The sequence below is a fragment of the Prionailurus bengalensis genome, chromosome A1 (genome assembly GCF_016509475.1).
Source record: "Prionailurus bengalensis isolate Pbe53 chromosome A1, Fcat_Pben_1.1_paternal_pri, whole genome shotgun sequence".
NCBI classification, from domain to species: Eukaryota; Metazoa; Chordata; class Mammalia; order Carnivora; family Felidae; genus Prionailurus; species Prionailurus bengalensis.
The window spans coordinates 46,435,741-46,458,197 of NC_057343.1; the positions used below are offsets into that span (position 1 = coordinate 46,435,741).

General features: G+C 35.0%; 1 protein-coding gene across 2 annotated transcripts in view; it reads right to left on the reverse strand.

The window, feature by feature from the left end:
- DACH1 (dachshund family transcription factor 1) overlaps positions 1 to 22,457 on the reverse strand; it is a 435,329-nt gene that overhangs the window by 44,158 nt on the left and 368,714 nt on the right. For both annotated transcript variants that reach the window (XM_043580344.1, XM_043580355.1), the window contains one exon: positions 4,282 to 4,433. In XM_043580344.1, the coding sequence (XP_043436279.1) occupies positions 4,282 to 4,433 (152 nt within the window). The remainder of the gene's footprint in view (positions 1 to 4,281; positions 4,434 to 22,457) is intronic.

A 22,457-nucleotide genomic window follows, 5' to 3' on the forward strand; every position in this document is an offset into this window, starting at 1 on the left:
TGAAACCAAGATGGGGGTGATGGGAACCTCTGATCGTAGCTGCTTGGTCAGTAGCATGGGATATAACCTGGGCTTGCAATTTTCATCTGGCATTTGGGGAGGGGGCAATCTTGTGGAACTGAACTCTTAACCTGTGGGATGTGATGCTATCCCAGGTAGATAATTGAGTTAAATTGTAGGGTCTCCAGCCAGTGCTGCAGAATTGCTTGATGTGGAAAAAACTATCCGACTTTTGGTGAGCAAGTGTCAGAGGTGAAGTGATGTTTGTAGTAGGATATTGAGAGCAGAAGACAAACACAGGAGTATTTTTTTTCTATATAATGACACATTAAGATTGTTCAGTAACTGTTAGTTTTTACTAGTATCATTATTATTATTGTGGTGGTGGTACACAATATAAATTAGCAAGTACAGTATATAGTCCAGACCTTTAAGAGATAATGCTATTCTCTTGAGCACAGTAAACTGTGCTTAGAATGCTGGATATATTTCACTGTTTTTTTTTGTTTGTTTGGTTTTGTTTTGTTTTAATGAGCTCTCTCCACGAATTGGTAATGAGAACAAAAAGAAAACTTCTATAAACATAATTAAACATAAAAAGATATAATGTAACACCAATATATCTGATCTTAGTCTACTCGTGTTTTGAAGCCAATGTCCTATTTTGTGTATCTTTTTGAAAGTTTCCTCCTAATTATTTTTATCTGTTATAATTAAAATGACATATTAAAATGCAAATAAAAACTATTAACTTTTTAAAATGTATAAAATATAATAGGATTGGCTGTGGCATTGAAATGTAAAGACTAGAAGATACATTATCAGTGTTTTGGCCTTAGTAGTAAGTCAGATTCTTCTTCCTCTTCTTTTGTCAGACACAAATTAGAGAATACTTTTTAAGTACCATAGTTGGATTATTTTATTTATTAGGCCATAGTGATGCAATCTGGGACTGCCATTTATTGTGGTTTTAACAACCCTTTTAGCTCTTCTTTGTTTATATTAATTCCTCCATGTAGGCAAATCATAGTGAACCAAACTCCTATCACATATCGCCTTATGGCATCTATCTTCAGTGCTATCCTTTCCCCTAACTAAATATCATATTCTCTACCTTATTTTACCTTTGTTTTTAATTTACCTATTCTTATTTTAATATTTGTAAGTCATCTTAAGTTATTCTTATAATAAGATAAACAATGTAAATTATTTGTTCCCAATCCTCTGTACAAATAGGTTGTAGCTATGCTTTACAGCATGAAAGCTTGGATTGAGAATAATGAGTAAAATTCTCCTTTAAGTGTGTTAATTGGGTAGCCCACGTTCGAAGGTGTCACATTCAGTAAATTGACACTAAAATTCTATTTCCTCACTTAAATTCTCACAGGGAGTTCTCCATGGACATGTTTGAATAAGGAAGCCATAATAAAAGATTGCCACATAGAGAAAGACAAAATCCACATAAAATAATTTTTTATAAAAGCAAAATCTGGAATGAATCCGTATGACTCAAGTGAAATTACTATCCTTTATGGAAGATATACATATTTAGTATATAGAGTACATTTAAAAATACTAGTGTATAGTATTTTTCTACAGGTCCTCTTTTAAAGCAAAAAAGAAAAAACATTTCTGAAAATTCATTTTGGATATGTCATGTAATGGACATCTGTACTAACCATTACAAATCTGAAAATTGAGATTTATCAAATATAGAATATCATGATATGAAATTATTTAATATTAGAAAACAAAATCTTAAACACATTATTTTGAAGGGTTTTTGGTCATTAATCGTAAGAAAAATAGACTTCTATACATTAAATTTAAATACAACCCAATGTCTTAAGTATAATTAAAATAGTAAATATACATAATAAAGCTTTAATTTCACACATGGGATTGTATGATTTGAAACATGTAAACATTTTTAACTCAATTTTTTCCATTGCCATCCTGATAAAATATCTCCAAAAGAAATATGGAGCTTTAAACTTATCACACAAAAAGTATGTTACCATTTTGAAATAGAAAGCAGAGAACCCCATTATATATAATTGAAATTGCAGAGGAAATTGAGGTAGGCAGAATGTAATTACCCAAATTAGAATTTGGACAGCAAACACATTTATACTGTATGCCCAATAAGCCAGGGTCATGACTGCTTAAACATTCTATACCATTCCTAGGATATTACTATAACTCAATAAATGTGGCAATAATAAACGAACTAGCATTCACAACCTTTTGCAAAATGATGTGAAACCATTACTGAACATAAATCCAGTATATATGTGTGTATATGCATGTGTACATGTGTTTATATATGTATGTGTGTGTGTATATATATATTGCGTATGTGTGTGTATTCCTATGCATGGAACTCAGTAATATTTTTAATTTTTATTTTACCTTATATACATATATGTGAATGCACTGAAGTGGACAAGTATAATTTATTTTCAACAAAATATTCTTATTGTAGGTGTTCTGACTTTGACAGACCCAGATCCCCATGACTGGGGACTAACGATAAACAATTTAGCTTGCCTTGACTATTGTCCCACCATCAACTCTTGCTAAAATATGTCCTCAAGGCTGACTGGAAGGTCAGAAAGAGAGTATATTAAATCTAGAGATACCTTCAATAACATATATGTCTAAAATCTGTACATTTTAAAAATGGGGTTTTCTCTTCATTCTTTTTTTGAAGAAATAATTACAGTTTGAGGTGATGCAGATACATTTCTAGTCTGGGAAACCTGGTGTGGGATAGGTGGATAAATATTCCCAAGCCAGCAGTATGTGACTTAGAGATTTGGTATTCACACACAATGCAAGAGTCCATGCGTGAACCCATTCTTGAGATGAGCAAGCTGGTTTATACTGATGATACCCAGAAATATTTTCTCTGCTGAAACTGAAATTAAATGACCACTTTGCTCCTTAAACACATTTTAGTTAATGAAGATACATATAACTGGATGGAGAATTTTAAGTAAACCCTTAGCTTTTTCTTTGCTTCATATGGAGTTGTAAACATAACAAAATTAATTATTCCCTTATTTTCAGAGTGCAAATTCAGAAATGTTGAGGGATATTTTCTGAAATCATTTAATTTAACAAAAGAAAAATTCATTAAAAACTCCACCTCTTTAAAAAAAAAACAATAATATGGGTCAAATTTAGAAAAAAAATCTTATGTTTATTTAAAAATATAATCAATTATTTGGCCTTGATTAAGTTTAGGCTAGATTGATGATTTATTTCAATTACTGAGATATAAAACCTAAAGTTGAATACAGTTCTGGAGACTCTAATTACATTAGTATTAAAAATGCCACATTAATAGATGAGAAGATATGTTACATTAAAGGCCTTCTGTTATGTCCTTGGAGAGGTAAATAAAATTAATTACATTTCTACTGGGAGAAAGTTTAATATGGTAGGAAATGTGTACAGAAAAATATCACTAAGAATCAAGTACTAGCATAAAAAATTTAAAAAAGAAAACACAACAAAAGTAACAGCACAGTATCTTCAAGCACATTCTTACTATTAGCTACTCCAAATATGGAGAAATAAAGGGCAAAAATCTCCATCTGGGGTCCACATGATCGCTTCATGTGTGGGCAAGAAAATTATGCTTTCTTGTATCCCAAACACTCTTATTATTTTGGCTCCATGCTCTATGTTATTGTTAACTGTAAGTATTTTTGATTCATAATGTACTGTACGTAAAATATACATCCTGGGGACTACATAGGAAATCCGTGCAAAGTTTTGTATAGCTTTTTGAAGTCTGTTCTTTGAAGAAACCCTATTAACTGAAACAAATTTATTTATGAAAGAAGGGATTTTTTGGATTCTTTTATATTAGACATATTTTAAGTGACTAAACATATCATTTCCTCACTGGAAGGCCAACAGTTTAAAAATAACTAAATATTTATTAGAACTGGTGTGCCGTCGTTTAGTAAATCAGACAAACTTAAACAGTTAGATTCCTCCCATCAGTTGGCAATAAGGAGAGCATTGAGGCAGAATGATTTTTCAAATGCCCAGGTCATTTTCACTGAAGCTTTTATTAAGGCTGCGTATACATATTTCTAAACCAGTTTGATTAGTGTAGCAAGTTTAAAATCTTCAACTGCTGGAAAAAGTTCAATGTCATGATTCAGTCAATCTCCTGAGTGGCTTAAGCTGGAATAGTATGAATTTGGGAAAAATTCACAGCTGAGTCTTCCCTGTTGCTTTCTTCCAGGTTACCAAAAGGCCTACCTGTATGTTAGTCAGCAGGGTCTCTATGGAAGACAATCCATCAGGAAACAGAAAAGGAGGCGGAAAACCTGGAGGTAGTGGTTGTCCATGCCCAGTTAGAGAAAGTTTGTCAAGGCTGTCTCTTGCGGTTGGTGTGGAAAGCGGGGTCTCATCTGTATGTGATTGAAACAAAAATATAGAACAAGTTACGCTTGTCTGTTTTTATTAGACCTCAGTAATGGCTTCCCTAGTGGTTTCCAGAACATTTATTGCAAATTGGTTCCTGCTATCAGGAGAAAATGCTTTCTGCTGAATTTTCTTTAATGAAAAAGCTGTGGAGATACAACAAGATAACATTAATGAGTAACTTTATAAGCCTTTTAAATGCAGTCTCTAATGAGACTGAGTTTACAGTGCCATAGAATCTTTTTAAAACAAATATTATCTCACATATAGTTGTGATAATATACTCAGGCTGACTTTATGGGCACCTTCCCAATTATCTCATTTTAGTTTGTTCTGTTTGGATTGACAATAGAATATTTCTAGAGCTTCATATAAAAGAAATGCTTTGTATATTAGTATGTGTGTTGCTCAATTAACCCTTCCTTTATATCAATGATCTGTTCAAATATATTCTTAAGGAATCTACAAAAGGACGTACAATTAAAATTTGTCATTTTACGACTAAAAAGAAAAACCGGAATCAAATATATTCCTAAATTATAAACGAATTATTCAGTATCATTAAAACTAAAGGTCTAATTCTATTGACCCTGAACACTTTTTACCTTCTGACTGAAAAACCAGCCCTTTATACATGAAAAAGGAGTCTAAAGAAAGGATAATGAAGCACAACGTCCATAACAATGTTTAGAAAATCAAATATAAAACCCTCTAAGATAAATTAATCTTTACTTTATTTATTGAATATTCTTCGAAATTTTAAGCAACTCAGCGTAATGTCTCGATATGGATTCCTTTTACTCTCACGGTGAAATCTTTTCATTCAGCTCTTTATTATTTAAACATTTTTTTACAGTTTCATTTCAGACACCAACGTTATGGCTTATTTTAGTTTATTATATTACAGAGAAAATTTTATTCATGGCAGGATTCTCAATTTTATAAATATTTTCATATTTCACCCCAGGAAAATTAATCAGAGCAATGTATTTGCACAGTCCTGATAGGATCTCTCAATTTTGCAAGTGGCTAAAAACTTCAGCACACTTGCCTTTATGCTTATAATTTGATTCCACTGTTCTCGATCATTCCTTTATTTTTCATTACAACACCTAACCACACAACACGTTTTCCAATTACCTCTCTCTGGGGCAGAAATATGGAAGTAGGCACCTCTCTGTTTCTAACTAATGTCAGAACAAGTTAAGTTCATCTCCCTCACCTTTCCACATTTCTAGTTAACAGGCCAAAAGGGAAGAGAAGTTGGGGAGGAGAGTATCGGACACAGGCTTTCTTTCTATTAACTGCCTCTCTTCTCACACTACACTCACTCCCTCTGCGGTTTCTCCTTTCACTCCCTTCTCTGTTGACTTACTGACAGGCGATCTGAGGCCGCAGGTTCTAGAAGAAGAAACGGAGTTAAGCAGCTAAAGTAGGACTCTCTGTGTTGTTATTTTTTTTTTATCACTCTTGTCACTGGGGGTTGAAGAAAGACTGCCGTGCAGGGGTAGGGCTACTGCATGGCTAATGTGATCAAGATGATCTTGGACACCCTTTACCTAGCTGTCATAAATTACTCCTCCAGACCAAGGCTGCTAGTGTTTTCTCATAATAGCTCCAAAAAGGCGCTTGTTAAACATCTATGTGCATGTGAAATTGTTTAAGAATGGAGAGCAATATTTTTCGATCAGCATCACCTTTGCTGTCACATGCTAAAGAAAATGTGGCTTAATAGATCATGGGGATAATAATTGCTTGTCTCTTGAAGAGAGGCATAGAACCAGATGACCACCTGAATTTGCTTTCAGCTTTAGAGACTGATTCCACAATTCTTTAAAGATCGTCTAAGAAAAAAGCACCATATGAATGTACACACACACACACACACACACATACATACACACACACATTTGAGTATAAGTTCCATCATTCCCATGACTATTTGATGTAACTTCAATACATTTATGCTTGACTATGTTTGGCTGTTGTGCAAATTAATTAATAAAATCACTCATGACACACATATTTACATAGCTAATATTTACTTAACATAAACAATGTGCTAGATACTGAGGACAGAAGGCTTAAAAACACAATCTACAAACCTCAAGTAGCTTAACCTGGGCTGGAGTGACTGATCCCAATTGTTAGTAGCCAATTCCTATAGTTAGTGAAATATTTTGTCCCCCAACATTATTTCATTAGCTACTCTATTTTTCCCAATATAGGATTCAAATTGTTCTGTGTGTGTGTGTGTGATCTGTTTTTCTGCAGTTGCTTCAGTGGAATCCTCATGCTCATCTTGGTCCTCACGGCTTCAACTATCATTTGGTATAGACTTGCATGATTGGGTTCATTCATTAGTCATTTTATATAGGAGAGATATTACATAAGGCCACTCTAAATATGAAGCTAAGAAACAGTAAAATTTAGAGCACAGTGACAGCTAAAGAAATGAAAATAAAGGGTGATTCTTAAGATCAATATATATTTTTGAAAAGAAGACACACTAATCAAAGATCAAACATACAAAACAAAAATATTCCTTTGGGCTTCAAGACCCTACTAAAAAGTTGTCATCTTGTGGCAATTAACATCATAGAAAGTCTCATTTAGTCTCCTTACAAAGATGGCAAAATTGGGAATATAGTCCTTCCTTTTGAAATAAAAATGACCTTTGATATCCTAAATGCTCTAAGAAGATTAAAGCAAATGTTTGAGAGTCCAGACAACATGGAAAAGAGTTTTAACATTACCTAATCTCCACTGACTTCAAACAGTGAACAATGATGAAGCACAAATTCACAAAACACCTTATTCCAAATTGATATATCTGCACATACTTTTTTTAAGTTTTGTTTGTAAAAGAAAGTTTGTCAGATGGCATGCTCTTTGGATTATCACAACATTTGACAACGTAGTCTGTCTTCTGTTCTTGAATATTTTGCTTTCAAATATTTTTAAACTTATGAAGGGTTACAAGAATTGGACAAAGAATTCCTATATACTCCTGGGGTGGGTTTCATGGTAGTCCCCTAAAATATATATCCATGCCTAATCCCCAGAACCTCGGAATGGTAGCTTGCTTAGAAAGAGGATTTTTACAGATGTGATTAAGTTAAACATCTTGAGGTCAGGACATCATCTGGGTTTAGGATGGATGCCGAATCCAATGACAAGTGTCATTATAAGAGAAAAGCAGAGGGAGACTTGAGAGAGACAGAAGAGATCCACAGTCAAGAGGAAGAGGCAGAGTGGAGAGGGAGACGGAGATCAGAGTTTCCCAGCCATAGTAAATGAATGATGCTGACAGACACCAAAAGCTACAAGAAGGAATGGATTCTCCTTTATAGTCTCTTGCACGGGGTGGGGCTTATGCCTGCGAATACTTTGATTTTAGACCTCTGTCTTCCAGAACTCCAGAAAGAAAATTAATTTTTGTTGTTTTAAGCCGTCAAGATTGTGGCAATTTGTTAAATCAGCCCTAGAAAATGAATCAACTCCTTAGTCAAATTCACCAATTGTTTGCATTTTGCCATGTTTACTTTGAAATTATTTCTTTGCTCTCTCCCTCTCATCTTCTGTGTGTATGTTTACATGTTTGAACCATCTTCCCTTTTAATCCTAAAACGTCAATGCACATTTCATAAGTATAAGGACACACTCTTACCTGACTACAGTAAGTATAAAATCAGCAAGAATAACACACAGAGAATACTATTGCTTAATCAAGAGTTTCTATCCCGATTTCATTATTTGTAGGATATTTTACTGTAAAGAGTTAAATAATTAACACATCTTATAATGTACTTGACAAATACTTGGGGAATATTTTCTCTGGGTTTGTGGTTATATACTAGCCACTAAGATGTGGTTATATACTAGCCTCTGATGATTCCTCCCTCCTGTTATTCACATCCTTTCTAGAACCTTCCCCCTTAATCTGAGTCAGATCTAACAAACAGAGAAAAACAAATGTGTTAGTCTGTCACTTCCAAGATTCGGTTATGACAATCTATAGTTTCCATTTTCCTCTCTCTCTTTCTCTTATATTTCTTGCCCTGGGAAAAACCAGCTGTCCTGTCATGAGACAACCCTGTGGAGGTACACATGACAAGGAACTGAGGCCTGCCAGAAACCATGTGAGTTGGCTTGAAAGCAGATTCCCCCTGCCCGGTTGAACCTTTACATGAGGCTGTAACACAAGCTGACAGCAGAGCTGAAACCTCATGAGAGACCTTAAACCAGAAGCACCTAGCTAAGTTGCCTCCAAATCCTGATCCACAGAAATTGAGATTTTAAATGTGTGATGGTTTAAGCCACTAATTGCTGGTACAATTTGTTACACGGCTATTGATAACTAGAACAGGACCTCACATTTTGAATACTTTGGATTATGTATAGAAAATGACTTAGTGTCCAAGGTGTATCAACCACTTTGGACATGTAACAACTTCTTCAGGCTTAGATTTTCTCAAATTAATACATATATATATATATATGTGTGTGTATGTGTATATATATTTATATGTATATATATATTACATATTAATATATTTTAACTATATATATACTGAATGAGACAAACTCTAGTGTCATGCAAATGTAAAATTTCACATTCTCTATTATCTCTTATAAAAATTCTTAAAAATTAGTTGAGTGGATGGGGCACCTGGGTGGCTCAGTTGGTTAAGCGTCGGACTTCAGCTCAGGTCGTGATCTCACAGTTCATGAGTTCAAGCCCCGCATCGGGCTGACAGCTCAGAGCATGGAGCCTGCTTTGGATTCTGTGTCTTCCTCTCTCCCTGCCCTCCCCCATTCATACTCTGTCTCTCTCTGTCTCAAATAAATATTAAAAAATTAAAAAAAATAGTTGAGTGGACATTTCACCCATATTTACTGGAGATTTCACCTATATTTACTGAAAAAGAATTGAATCACATAAACACAAAATTCCAAAGCAAGTTATTGATTATATAGCTTTACAAACTCCATTTTACAAGGATTCTTAAATTTTCTGGCTTCATTTTATCAAATTAGAAAAAGTTCAACCATTTATAAGATAGGCACTCCCTACACCTGGAATGGAAAATTAGATGCAGGGAAGGGCATGTCCTCCTAAGAATAAAGTAAGCACTTTTGAAAGCCACACTAACTAGGGTACAATTTTTTAAGTACTCCATATCCATAGGGGACCAGTAGTTATGCCAGTTCTCAAAGGAGTTCTTGTTATTTTTAAATTCCTAAAAAAGAGTGGTTTATAACTTTCTTGTATTTTAATTCAGTTGCAGGGAACCACAGTGGCTTTCTAAAGGAAAATAGAAATGCACATAATACAATGTCATAAATGATTTCATCTGTTAACCAGAAAAATACTGATTAACATTTTAATAATTATATAATAAGTATAATGACAGTTATAACAACATACAATCAATTAGGATCAACTAGGATATAATGGACAAGATAAATAGAAAGCAGAGATGGAAGATAAGAAAACGTTTATAAATCCAAAATCAATGAAGTATGAAAAAATGATATTTCATACTGCTCATCATTTCATCTCATGATTTTCCTTGTATTTTAAGTCACATATCAATAAATGACTATCAGTAAGATTGATGCCTCTGTAAGACAGCTTTTTTTTCCATCCAATCTTATCACACGTAACAATTTAGCAGGATATCCTAAGGAACAATGTTGTTTAAAAAAATAATGGGCCTCTACTTTTAAAATGTTTTCTTTCCTGTTAATAAAATCTACTCAGTTGTTATTTTCATAACTAATCCCTTTGGGTTTGAATTATATATTCTCTTTCAAGTTCTTGTGTGTGTGTGTGTGTGTGTGTGTGTGTGTGTGTGTGTGTCTTTTTGTATCTGATGTCTTTTATTACATCATAAATTCCAAGTACAAAAATATTCACTTTTAGAAGACCATACGTTCCAAGGGAATTCACATTTATTCATCTTGATGTAAGTAGATAGCAACACTATTAAAATAAAAAAGTCTCTCTATTTAATGTTTACAAGTGATCTGGGATTTTGTATGAAAATATTATATTTTTATACTGGAAAAGTGAAAAAAAATGTTGACAAAAATTCTAGAGAATATGATAATCTCTATGAATGTTTATTTATCAAAATATGAATGTTTCTTTGCCCCTTTTTGTTACATTTCTATCACAGTTATATAGAAAGTTACATTTATTGGTGGTTTTTTTTAAACTCATCGGCCACATCATTCAACTGGAGTACAGGCATGAATAATCTAAAATACCAACGGTTGGTATTTAAAAGATTTATTTGAAACTTATATTCAGGGCATCAGATACAGTCATTTAAGTTGAGTTCAATCATATCCTCAATCCTAGTTCACTCCTACTGTAGGACTCTTGGTTTAATTTGGCAATGGAAACTAATAATAAAGTAGAATACTGTGATCCAGAGTGTAATCTTCCATTAGAAATGGTCATGTAAACTTTTTTTCTTTCCATTTTCATCTTCTCATAAAATAACAGATTACAAAATATCACATCAAATTTTATTTGCATGACTTTCATGTATCTATTTCAAGTCTTATAAAATATCCAGGGGTATGATAGAGTAAAGCTATTTTCCCGTATTTAATTTTAAGCCCACTTCTCAAAATCTGGATGCAGCTATGGTAAAATGAAGAGCAAACCAGGCTAGATTCAGAAAGTGTGAGTTCAAGCCCTGGCTCTAGCAAGTATTAGCAAATAGTGGAGAAAAAAATCCATCTCTTATATTCTATGAGATTCATTTATTTACTAAAAAGATGATTACAAACTCAAAGGATTATAGTTTAAATCCAAGTAGATTATGTATATGAAAGTGCTTTGTAAAATATAAAATGCTAATAATAAACTCTCAATAATTAACAAATCACTAAGTGTATTATACATTCCCTTTGGTAAACTTGGCTTCAACGTGCCATGGAGAGAAATCTGGCTCTTGTACCATAAGCACGAGACTTCTCTACTATTTCTCTCGAATGAGGCTCGTGATGATGAAGTATTACGTTGATAATAAAATTCTTACTATATGTTATTTTGGTTGCCTTAGACAAACTAACCCTGAATTAGTTCAGCGAACAGTTAAAATTAACTATGATAGAAATAACTTGAGAAAGGGCAAAAGGATATGAACTAGTTTATCAACTTCTCTTCTGGCAGCAGGACCTAGAGGAAATGGGTAAGGTGACTTACACAGAAAGAAAACAGTACAGATTCTGGAGAAATCGACTGTCAGAAACATAAAAACACTTAGGAGTTTCCTTGGAACAGTATCTGGATTTTGAGTTTGGGTGAATGAAGGGAAGGATTTAATATGGAAAGGACATCATTGTAAGTGCGTGTTTGGCAGCATGCTGGAGGTGCGCTAAAATATACACCAAACTCACAGTTCTGCCTAATCTGATGCACTTTAAACTATGTATTGCACATATATGCAATTATCACCTGTATCAGTGGTTCTTACCTCTTGTGTAGTTTACCTTTGAGATGCTGATGGAAATCAGGGATCACTCCTTACAGGTAAAAATAGAACATAGGATCTCAGCTCCCTAACACAGAGTAAGCCCTTATTAATATCTGTCGAAGGAATATGTGAATGAGAGGAGTTGAGGCTAAAGCTGGAGCAGTAAAAAGTGCAGAAATGAGAAGGATGTAAGTCTCTTGCACACCCTGAGGTTATATCACACCCATGATAGTAAAACTAAAAATACCTTCTATTGGAAAACCACTCTATTGATTACAAGACAACTTCATAGACATTATCTTGCGTGAGGAGGAAGCTGCAGAAAGAAGATTTTAAAAATGCATGCAATTATAATCTCAATAAGGTTATGGTGCCAAAGGATTGATTCAAATGGCACCCAGTGGTTATTAAGAAAGACGAGAGATAATATTTACATGATACAAGTACAGAAAGGGTGAAGAAAATAAAATCTTCATGGCAAGGTATATTAGAAACGAGCACTGAATATTGGGAAAGAATTAAACAGGAGGAGGTCAAGTGGTTCTATAAGGAAACCATGCAGGTTGACTGTTCAAGGAAAACCGGCATCCTGAGGGTCCTGAAGAAACTTTTATTTTTAAAGGGAAACCCTATTTTCTACCATTATGCTTAAAATACAGTCTTTAATTTCTGGCTATTCTACATTTATATTTCAAAAATCTATGTATGAAGGAAACTCTAAATCAAGCTACAGATTAATAATTCCAGACAGAGACTTGACGGCAAACTCCTCACCGTCTTTCACACCTGAGACAATGAAACTACACACTCTGATATCTGTGTGTACATTTTTTTTTCCTGCCACAGCTTCACAGCTTGGGATTTCTTGGCACGCGCGCGTGCGCACCCACACGCGCGCGTGGGCGCGCACGCGCACACACACATTTACCTTTTAAACACTTCGGGTGGCTTTTACCCCTGCTTGTTTGTAAAAGACATAAGTCCTAGTGTTTATGAAAGAGCTGGCACAGCTATGCTGAAAAGATCCACTTCACTGACCTTTCTGTCTCTTCCGTGACCCCATAGGTTTAACCTCACTGCTGATACTGCAAGTGAATATGGGAAAACATTTATTGAAAGCTGCATAACACACACGGTTATATTTCCTCGGTTGATGTTTTGCATATCTGCACAGTAGGGCCATTAAGGGTTCTAAGAGCACAACGGAAACAATCATAGCGTTTGTTTTTAGATGACTGACTCAGGACATGTACACCAGGCTTTATATAGAAACTGTTTTTGTTTTATTAAGGGACTGTTTGCCTGTTAGTGATAACATCATTAAAAATAAATGAAAGGGGGCTGGTAAAATGCTTCCCAAAAGCAGAAACCTAATTAAAGGTGATATGCCTGCTATGAGGCTTTTTTCAGGACTCAGAAATAGAACGAGGTTAGTTCTTTCTCATTTTATAAGGCCCAGAGAAGACCTCACACTAAAACATCACTTCTGATCTAATTTTCTATTTCTGTGTACTTTAATAATCTACTTTACGGGCTATGCTTGCCCATAGAAAGTGAGCTAGTTTTGTTCCCACAGAGAGCTGCTTCATCATGTCGCAGTGTATGAAGAGAAAATCTGATGGTTCGGGTCAAACAAACAAAAAAAAAAGCACTCTCCTTTTACAGCAAATCGCACTGGTTGTGATATACACAGTCACAGCAGTTGAAATAATGCACAAATATTTCATAATCCTAAAAGACCACTTTTGAGAGTCCGAGTTAATGGTAAAAAAACATTTCCAAATCATGGTTTATAATTTCAGAAAGAAAAAAAAAAAGTAGACCCTTTCATTTTAAGGGGTGGAGTTACTCTAATTTCATGGATGGTGGAAAAAGCAGGAAACTGCATTCCCTTGATAACTCTGCCCTTATTGTGCTGTGACCTTGGCCAATTTACTTAAATTTACATCTGCCAAAAATGAGTTTCTGAAATGTGCTTTGAGAATTTTCAGGGGGGTGGGAGGGAGGAGTTGTCACATCAATTCAAGGCCTTTTCAAAATTAATATTACTTTAGAAGTAAAGAGAAAAAGACGAGAACACTGGGCTCCCTCACAGAGCACTACAGTTTGATACCCTGGTTTCTTCTTGTCACCTCTGCACAGTTCGGGTTCATTTATGAGTCTCCAAGCTGAAAATGAATCTTTTGCTAAGTAAATAAAACAGAACAATTCCCAACTTATCCCCCTGAAATGTAAAGTAGCTCCGGTATTATGGATTATTTAAAATTGGATTTGCACATAGGTGTTAGACTAAAATTATCATGGAATTATAAGAAGTGTGAGTAATCTTTGGAAATCATTTGGTGTAAATTTTCATTTTTCAGACAGAATAAGTCCGATAAGTGATTGACCCAAAGTTCTTCAAGCCCAAGTTTGCAAATTCACATTTCTTTCTTCATTAAAAGTTATAGTATCAATTTAGAGGAAATACTGGGAAAAATATTCTGAATGCTTCCAAGGGTATGCAAACCCACAAATATACATACACTTAAGACAACTGAAGCATAGCGGGATATTTAATAACTATTAAGGAATTTTAGGAGCGATAATAATGTGATTGTGATTTAAAGACAAGAGCCCTTATTGTTAAGATATATACACTGGAAATTTAAAATATATATATTTACAGATTAAGTAAAATATGTTGGGGATTGAGTTCAAAATTATCTGAGGGAGAGAAGGAATTGGGTGGGGGAATTTATAATATCAGTTGGGGCTTGCAATGATCATTTTTAAAGCCAAATAATGGGTAGGCATATGAGGGGTTTGTTACTCTATGCTAATTTTATGCTTGTTTGAAATTTTCTATAATAAAAGGATTTTAACATAAAAATAATGCTATGCAGTAAAAATTCTATTAACTCATTTTTCTTTCAAAATTCAGAGGCATTGGTATGATGATCATCAGCATTACCATCAAAATAACTAGCATATACTGAGTGCTTTCTGTGTGTGCAAAGCAATGTTCTAAGCACTTTGCATGCATTAACTAATTTAATCCTCTCAATAATTCTGGTAGATTGTTACTAGTGTTCTACTCATTTTACACATGAGTAGACAGAGGTAAACACAAGTTAATTAACTTGCCAAGATAACTCAGCTAGTAAAGAGAGGAGCCAAATTGAAACCTAAGTAGCCCTGCTCCAGAACCCTTAAACATACGAGGAGTAAAATGTAAATTATCTATAAGATTTTTTTTAAATGCATTGATATATGTGTTCAAGTATAAGAAACATACATTCCAAAAAAGGTAATAATTTTATACTTATTTTATCTTAGACTAGAAAGAAAACATAGACATTTCTATGTCATTCCTTCTTAGTCAAGGGTTGACTTACTCCTTAAAACCTAGCCAGTGTTCATCTTAAGCAGCCAAGATTCATTCAAACTGGCGATTTGCACTGTCAGACTTGTAATCATTCATTTCTTTTTTAAGTTTATTTATTGATTTTGAGAGAGAATGAGCATGAGCATGACTCGGGAGAGGCAAAGAGAGAGGGAGGGTGAGAGAATCCCAAGCAGGCTCCACGATGTCAGCACAGAGCCTGATGCAGGGCTCAAACCCACAAACCGTGAGATTATGACCTGAGCTGAAATCAAGAGTCAGATGCTCAACCAAGTGAGCCACCCAGGTGTCCCAGTGATCATTTATTTTTGAGTCCAAGATATTTTACCTTAGCAATGAAATTCCAGATTCTCACCATCTGGGACTAGCTAGAGATCTCCAACCACAAGTACAGTCGACAATATCATCCCTAATTTCAGGTGTCCACACAGGTATCTCCTGCAAATTCCCCCATTCTACACCTTTACTAAATGTCAACCACCCTGAAAAAGTGTATACTTTGTGAGAAATATTTAACCATGAAAACATCACTTTTAAAATGTCACATTCATTCCATTAGATAACAACAAAAACAAAAACAAAAACAAAAAACAAGGGCTACTTAAAGATTCTTAAAAAAGTTACAAGTGTTGAAGGAATTCACTCTAAGGAGCCAGTTCCATGCCTTACCCATTCGTCAGCTACAATTCAACCTTGAGTATTGCCACAGTTTATCTCTTGTACTTGTTCCAGTTTAGCATCTCCTAAAATTCCTCACCATATAACCCTAGCCATGAACTTGCCTCACTTTTCACCATGAGAACTTTGTTTAGGTTTTCAGAACCAGCCCCACTCCTCCCCTGACTCCGTCACCGCGCTCCATGCTCACACCAGAAGCTTAGGGAGTTCTTGGCGACCGCTGGGCTCTGGTGAGATATCAGGTACCAGGTTACTGAGATGTTGCCCTAGACATCAACTTGCTGATCTAGATAAATTGGCTTATGGAAGTCTGCTAATTGATCACAAATAATGACTCTTTCTAGGCCACAGGTGTGTTTTACTAGGTCACTTTCTTCTCACGTCCCTTGTCACAATCTCCTGAGATGGGAAGCACAGCGTGTGGAAGTGAAAAGTCTCCCGAGCCGACAGCCTCATAGCTCTACACCTTCAGCTTCACTGTCTTGAACCCATTCGTGTTTTCCCTCCCATACGGAACAACTAATAACTAATACATTTCACCAGCACTATTTCAAAGGATCAAATTCGGTGAAAATTATAACCAAAAAACTTCCTTTGTAGGTTTATTTCTTGAAGTGTGTACAACATGAAAAACTGTGAGGGAAGTAACTCACCATCTTGTTCACTGCTGTAACCTCAAAGGATGGTACATGACACAATTTTTATCATCGATTGGTTGAATACCTGATATAACTGACCTTCACTAGTTAGTGGGCTAAGCTCTTTGTTCTCATATTAATAAAGATAAATTTAAGCTGAGGTTAGTCTACATTTTAAATTAGTTGAGTCTGAATGAAGGAGAAGATATGTAATACAAAATGTTTGCACTTTGGGTTGCCTTTTTAGAGATGCGAATCCGGCATAAAAAAACTTTTCTATTTTCTTTATGACATTTCTTTAAAGTTTATTTTTATTCCGTTTGAGAGAGAGATAGCAAGTGGGAAAGGGGCAGAGAGAGAGAGGGAGGCAGAATCCCAAGCAGGCTCCACGCAGTCAGCGCAGAAAACATGGGGCTCAAACCCACAAACTGTGAGATCATGACCTGAGCCGAAATCAAGAGTCAGACGCTTAACAGACTGAGAAACTGAGGTGCCCCTATTTATGATATTTTAATCTAAGTTTTAAAACCTCAAATTAAAAAATTGTGTAAATATATTTGTGGCTATCCAGTGCAGAAAGGGAACTGCTGATAATGTGTAAAAAGCATTAAGATTTGATTCATGAGCCTACGTCATAAGTGATGTTGGCTGTTCTGGGCACTGGTGAACATGCCATGACAGAGGGTCTAGGCAAAGGCTGATACGCATCCTGTCAAGAATATTATAGAAACTCTTCCCTAGAAATTGATAGGAGGTTAAACTAAATGACCTTTTTATCCCTCTTACCTATTGAGATTTTACGACTTCTTCCTTTAAAACTAACTGCTTTCTAACATAGTCATATAAAAATGCAAAGGAGAGCACTAATTTTTAGGATTTAGGGAAATATAAAAAGTTAAGAGTGTATGTTTATGTCAAAGTCAGCAGTCTTCCCTTGGCGAGAAGGGGATTCTTGAACAGCACAGCTGCTATTTTGCAACTCTCAGAGCATAAAAACATAACGCAAATTCCCGGACCTTTACTACATATAAGTTTTAAAACATTGATTTCCAATTTATGACCACTTGTTCTTTGTAGCAAAGAAAAAAGATGACATTGTCAGATTTATAAAATTGTTGTTAGTAGCTTTTTAATGTGTTCTATTTAAGAAAAACACATCTGTTGGCTCACAAAAAGTCAAACAAAAGTTAAATACAGAAATGAGACGTCTTGCCCAAGTTTTCCCTTATCACCTATTTTTAAATGTAATTCAAAAAACTGTTTTAAATGTTAAAATTGCTTTAAATTCCAAAACAAGAAACACAAATCATTTTTTGGCCCACTGAAGTATTTCCTGTTATCTTCTACTTTATATTCTATATGTCTAATAGCATGGATGCTTCAAATTCGTTTTGAGGATTTTTAAAAATATCATAAACAAGTTATGCATTCAAGGTGGAAGATAGAACATGGATGAAGAATCTTAGCTGGAAAGGAAACCTATATTAAGGGATCTGAGGAAGGGTGGTATGGATGAGACCCAGTGAATATGAGAAGAGTTGGCTCATGCAGGTGTCAAAGTAAGAGCCTCGGAATTGCAAGAGCTCCTGTAGGCCAGACATGAGGTTATGGCCCACCATGATCAGGAGCACTTTGGGCATGGGTGATCATCTTACAGAAATGGGACTTGTTTCTAATCATGCATGTCTCGTGAGAATGTAGAACTATATTGTATCCTCATATGCCCATGTAACTATCTATTCCCCTGGCATGTTCAATTCAAATCATGCTAGCATTACAGCTACTTAATATTTTTGTATATATTTCTTTATTGTTAATCTTTCCTCATCAAATGCAAGCTCCTTAAGAATAAAATTCTTCTCTGTATTGATGGTATTGTGTTCCCTCTACCTCTAATGGTGCTTTGCATTTACTAGCCTCTCGAGAAATACGTGTACAGTGAATAAATAAAAGTTTAAAAAGTATTTCAAAATGAAATAAATTAATCTCTCAGGCCATTTCTGTGCAATTAATTTTACTCAGAATTCTCAAATTTGTAAACATATATATTAGTTAAAGATTCTTTAAAAAAAAAAGGTTTCTTTTTGAGAGAGAGAGAGAGAGAGAAGAGAGAGAGAGAGCGCATGCACACAAGTGAGCAAAGGTAGAGAGAGAGGGAGACAGAATCCAAAGCAGGCTCCAGGCTCCAAGGTGTCAGCACAGAGCCCGATGAGGGGCTCAAACTCACAAACTGTGACATCATGACCTGAGTGGAAGTTGGACTCTTAACCGACTGAGCTACCCAGGCACCCCTAGTTAAAGATTCTTCTTAATAACAATCAAGAAAGACTGAGAGAAGTTATATTACTATAGATAAAATGACCCTATAGTATCTAATGTATTTGAAGGAAAGTCAAAGAAAATTAAATTACATGCAAGAATATATATACAAATGACTACATGCACACACACACACACATAAATACAAGGAACATATAGGTATGTAAGTATGTCAGTCAATAACTATTCTATATTTAGACTATTAATCTTATTTAAAAACTATCACCAAAAGCTTTAGGCAAATATAAATTTGACATAATAAATTATCTTTTGTTACTTATTCTTTCCCCCATATAGTAAGATTTCAAAAGAATGAAAAACTCAGAAAGAACCTCGAAGTTTTACTACTACTTTCTATTTCGTCTCACATACTTTAAGATGAACAAATTATAAGTACCATATGTACTGAAACATTATTTCATAAATCAGTTAATACTAATGGGAAATTTGAAAACAATTAAAATATTCAACTATATTAGAAAATGCCTCACATTTGAATAAACAAATCAAACATACAAGTTTAACTCCTACATTTTGATATACATGAAAAACTCACATTGCCCTTTGATGTCATTTTACATTAGAAAATTTAAAGAAATACCATAATAACAAGTAAAAATAGTGTATTTATATGCATTTTCAAAACTCACACATAACTCAAGATTCTGATATGTCTCCACCTATGATGACCCAGGACAGTAGTTATGGGGGATAATTTATATTGGAGCCACTTTTTTTGGTTGGAATCATCATAAAAAAATACCTTCATTGTTTCTCTTATAATGTATTCTTTTTTTTAATTTTTTTTAACGTTTATTTATTTTTGAGACAGAGAGAGGCAGAGCATGAACGGGGGAGGGTCAGAGAGAGAGGGAGGCACAGAATCTGAAGCAGGCTCCAGGCTCTGAGCTGTCAGCACAGAGCCCGATGCGGGGCTCAAACCCACGGACCGCAAAATCATGACCTGAGCCGAAGTTGGCCGCTCAACCAACTGAGCCACCCAGGCGCCCCAACTTATAATGTATTCTTAAATCTATTCCCTTTTATTTTCCAGCATACAAATTCTCCACAGAAATTTGAACACAGTGCCTAGCATAGAAATATATTCAAAAAATATAATGGGGGTTACTGGGTGGCTCAGTCAGTTAAGCATCTGACTGTGGCTCAAGTCATGATCTCATGGTTCTCGAGTTCAAGCCCTGCATTGGTCTCCTTGCTGACAGTGTGGAGTCTGCTTGAGATTCTCTCTCTCCCTGTCTCTCTGCCCTCCACAACTCATGCCTGCATGAGCGCACACACACACACACACACACACACACACACACACACACTGTCTCTCTCTCTTGCCTTCTCTCTCAAAAAAATCATGATAATCTAAAGAAAATTATTTCTTTCATTATTGAAATTATTTTCAGAACTATTATAATCATAAATTTCATCAGAAACTTTTTAGGAAACAAGAATAATTCTGAAATATGAACTTATCTTGCCAATTGTTTAGTTGGCAAATCAGCCAAATTAGAAGTTAGTCTTTCTAGAAATATTTATAGATGAATAGCAAATTAAATATGGTATGGTGTACACTCTAACAAAGATAAGAAGAGAGGAAACTGGAGCAAGTAAGGACATTTAGTTCATCCTCGGACTTCTTGGAGGAAGAAAAAACCAAGCTCAGAATGAAGGAAAATCAGGATACAAAGCCCTAACGCAGAGCTAAAACCTTCATATATGGATAGATGGAAAAAATATTTTATTATCTCAAATCTTATGTGAAGTTTCTAAAATTGGCCTCTACTTACATTAGCTCCTTCAAAGGTAAATGTATTTTTTCTTTTTTCTTTTTCTTTCTTTTTTTTTTTTTTTTTTTTTGAGAAACTTAACAGAAGACCATGGGGGAGGGGAAGGAAAAAAAGAAAAGTTAGAGAGGGAGAGAGCCAAACCATAAGAGACTCTTAAAAACTGAGAATAAACTGAGGGTTGATGGGGGTTGGAAGGTTGGGGGGGGGGCGGGTGATGGGTATTGAGGAGGGCACCTGTTGGGATGAGCACTAGGTGTTGTATGGAAACCAATTTGACATTAAATTTCATATTAAAAAAAAAGAAAAAAAATAGTATATATTTTATGTCACCTATTTATTAAAAAAAAAATCCCCTCGTCTATCAATGTTTCATCTCATTATTCTCACATTGCCCTCGTAGGCAAAGAAATGAGACTAGGTTGAAAGAAATTTAGCCCAGTGAGCCCATGCCAATCCTAGAAATTTCCATCTTGTGTTCTAAGAAATTTTTTTATTAAAAAATATTTTAGTGTTTATTTATTTTTGACAGAGAGGGAGACAGAGCATGAGCAGGGGGAGGGTCAGAGAGAGGGGGAGACACCGAATCCGAAACAGGCTCCAGGCTCTGAGCTGTCAGCACACAGCCCGACGCGGGGCTTGAACTCACAGACCATGAGATCATGACCTGAGCTGAAGTGGGATGCTCAACCGACTGAGCCACTCAGGCACCCCCTAAGAAATTCTTTTAAGAAATGATTTTAGAATTTTCCTCAGGGTCATCACCAATGGGCTTCTTACATTGTTCTGTGAACATTCTTTTTTTTTTTTTTTTTAATCATAACTGCATTGGCTTGTTTACTCATCCATTATCTCTTGTCTATGGGCCAAAAAACTCAGCTGTAATTTACTTCAAATATCTTAGAACATAATTCATATGGCCTGAATTCATTTAAAATAGCCAAGACTTCTTACCATCTCTTCATCTATCTTGGGCTTCATCTATCTTGAGCTCTCATGATGCTTACTCTTTTTTTAAGTTTCTCTTAGAAGATAAAAACAAAACAATAACATGTACTTTTTTGTATCATTTTAGATGCAGGCCGGACACAGGCCATGTATACTTAAAGAGGGATATGCTAAACATTACATTGTTATTTGATTACTTGATGGTAATTTGAGTTTATCTGTATCCTAAACATGGAGTTTCAAATTCTGAGGGGAAGGGTTGGCTTATAGTTTCTCTATGCTTTTCAATCTGGATTCTATATCAAGCTTTTCAAAAATTAATGATCGTAAGTCATTCTTTTCTCTGTCTCATTTATTAAATAATTGGGAACTCTTCTGCAACTTTGTCCTCTTACTAGACTCTTCCCCTCTTTACTGAATAATTCTGAATGCATATAAGCATTTTTGTGTTACATCCCGTCCTCTACAAAAGAAAATCTCCCTTGGTATCATCCTTTCCTTCAATTACTGTCCCAAGTTTTCATATCCCTTTTCAAGTGTTACGTATATTCTGTAACTTCATCTTCTCCCATGACTTAATCTTGAACTCACTCTAGTTAGTTTTAGATTCCTCCCTTCCTAATAAAACTCCTTTTCTTTTTTTCAAAATCAACCGTGACGTCAATGTTACCAAACCAGAGAGTTAATTCCCAGACCTCCCCTTACTTATCAGCAGTCCTGGATGTGTTGATTATTCCTTCACTCTTGAAAC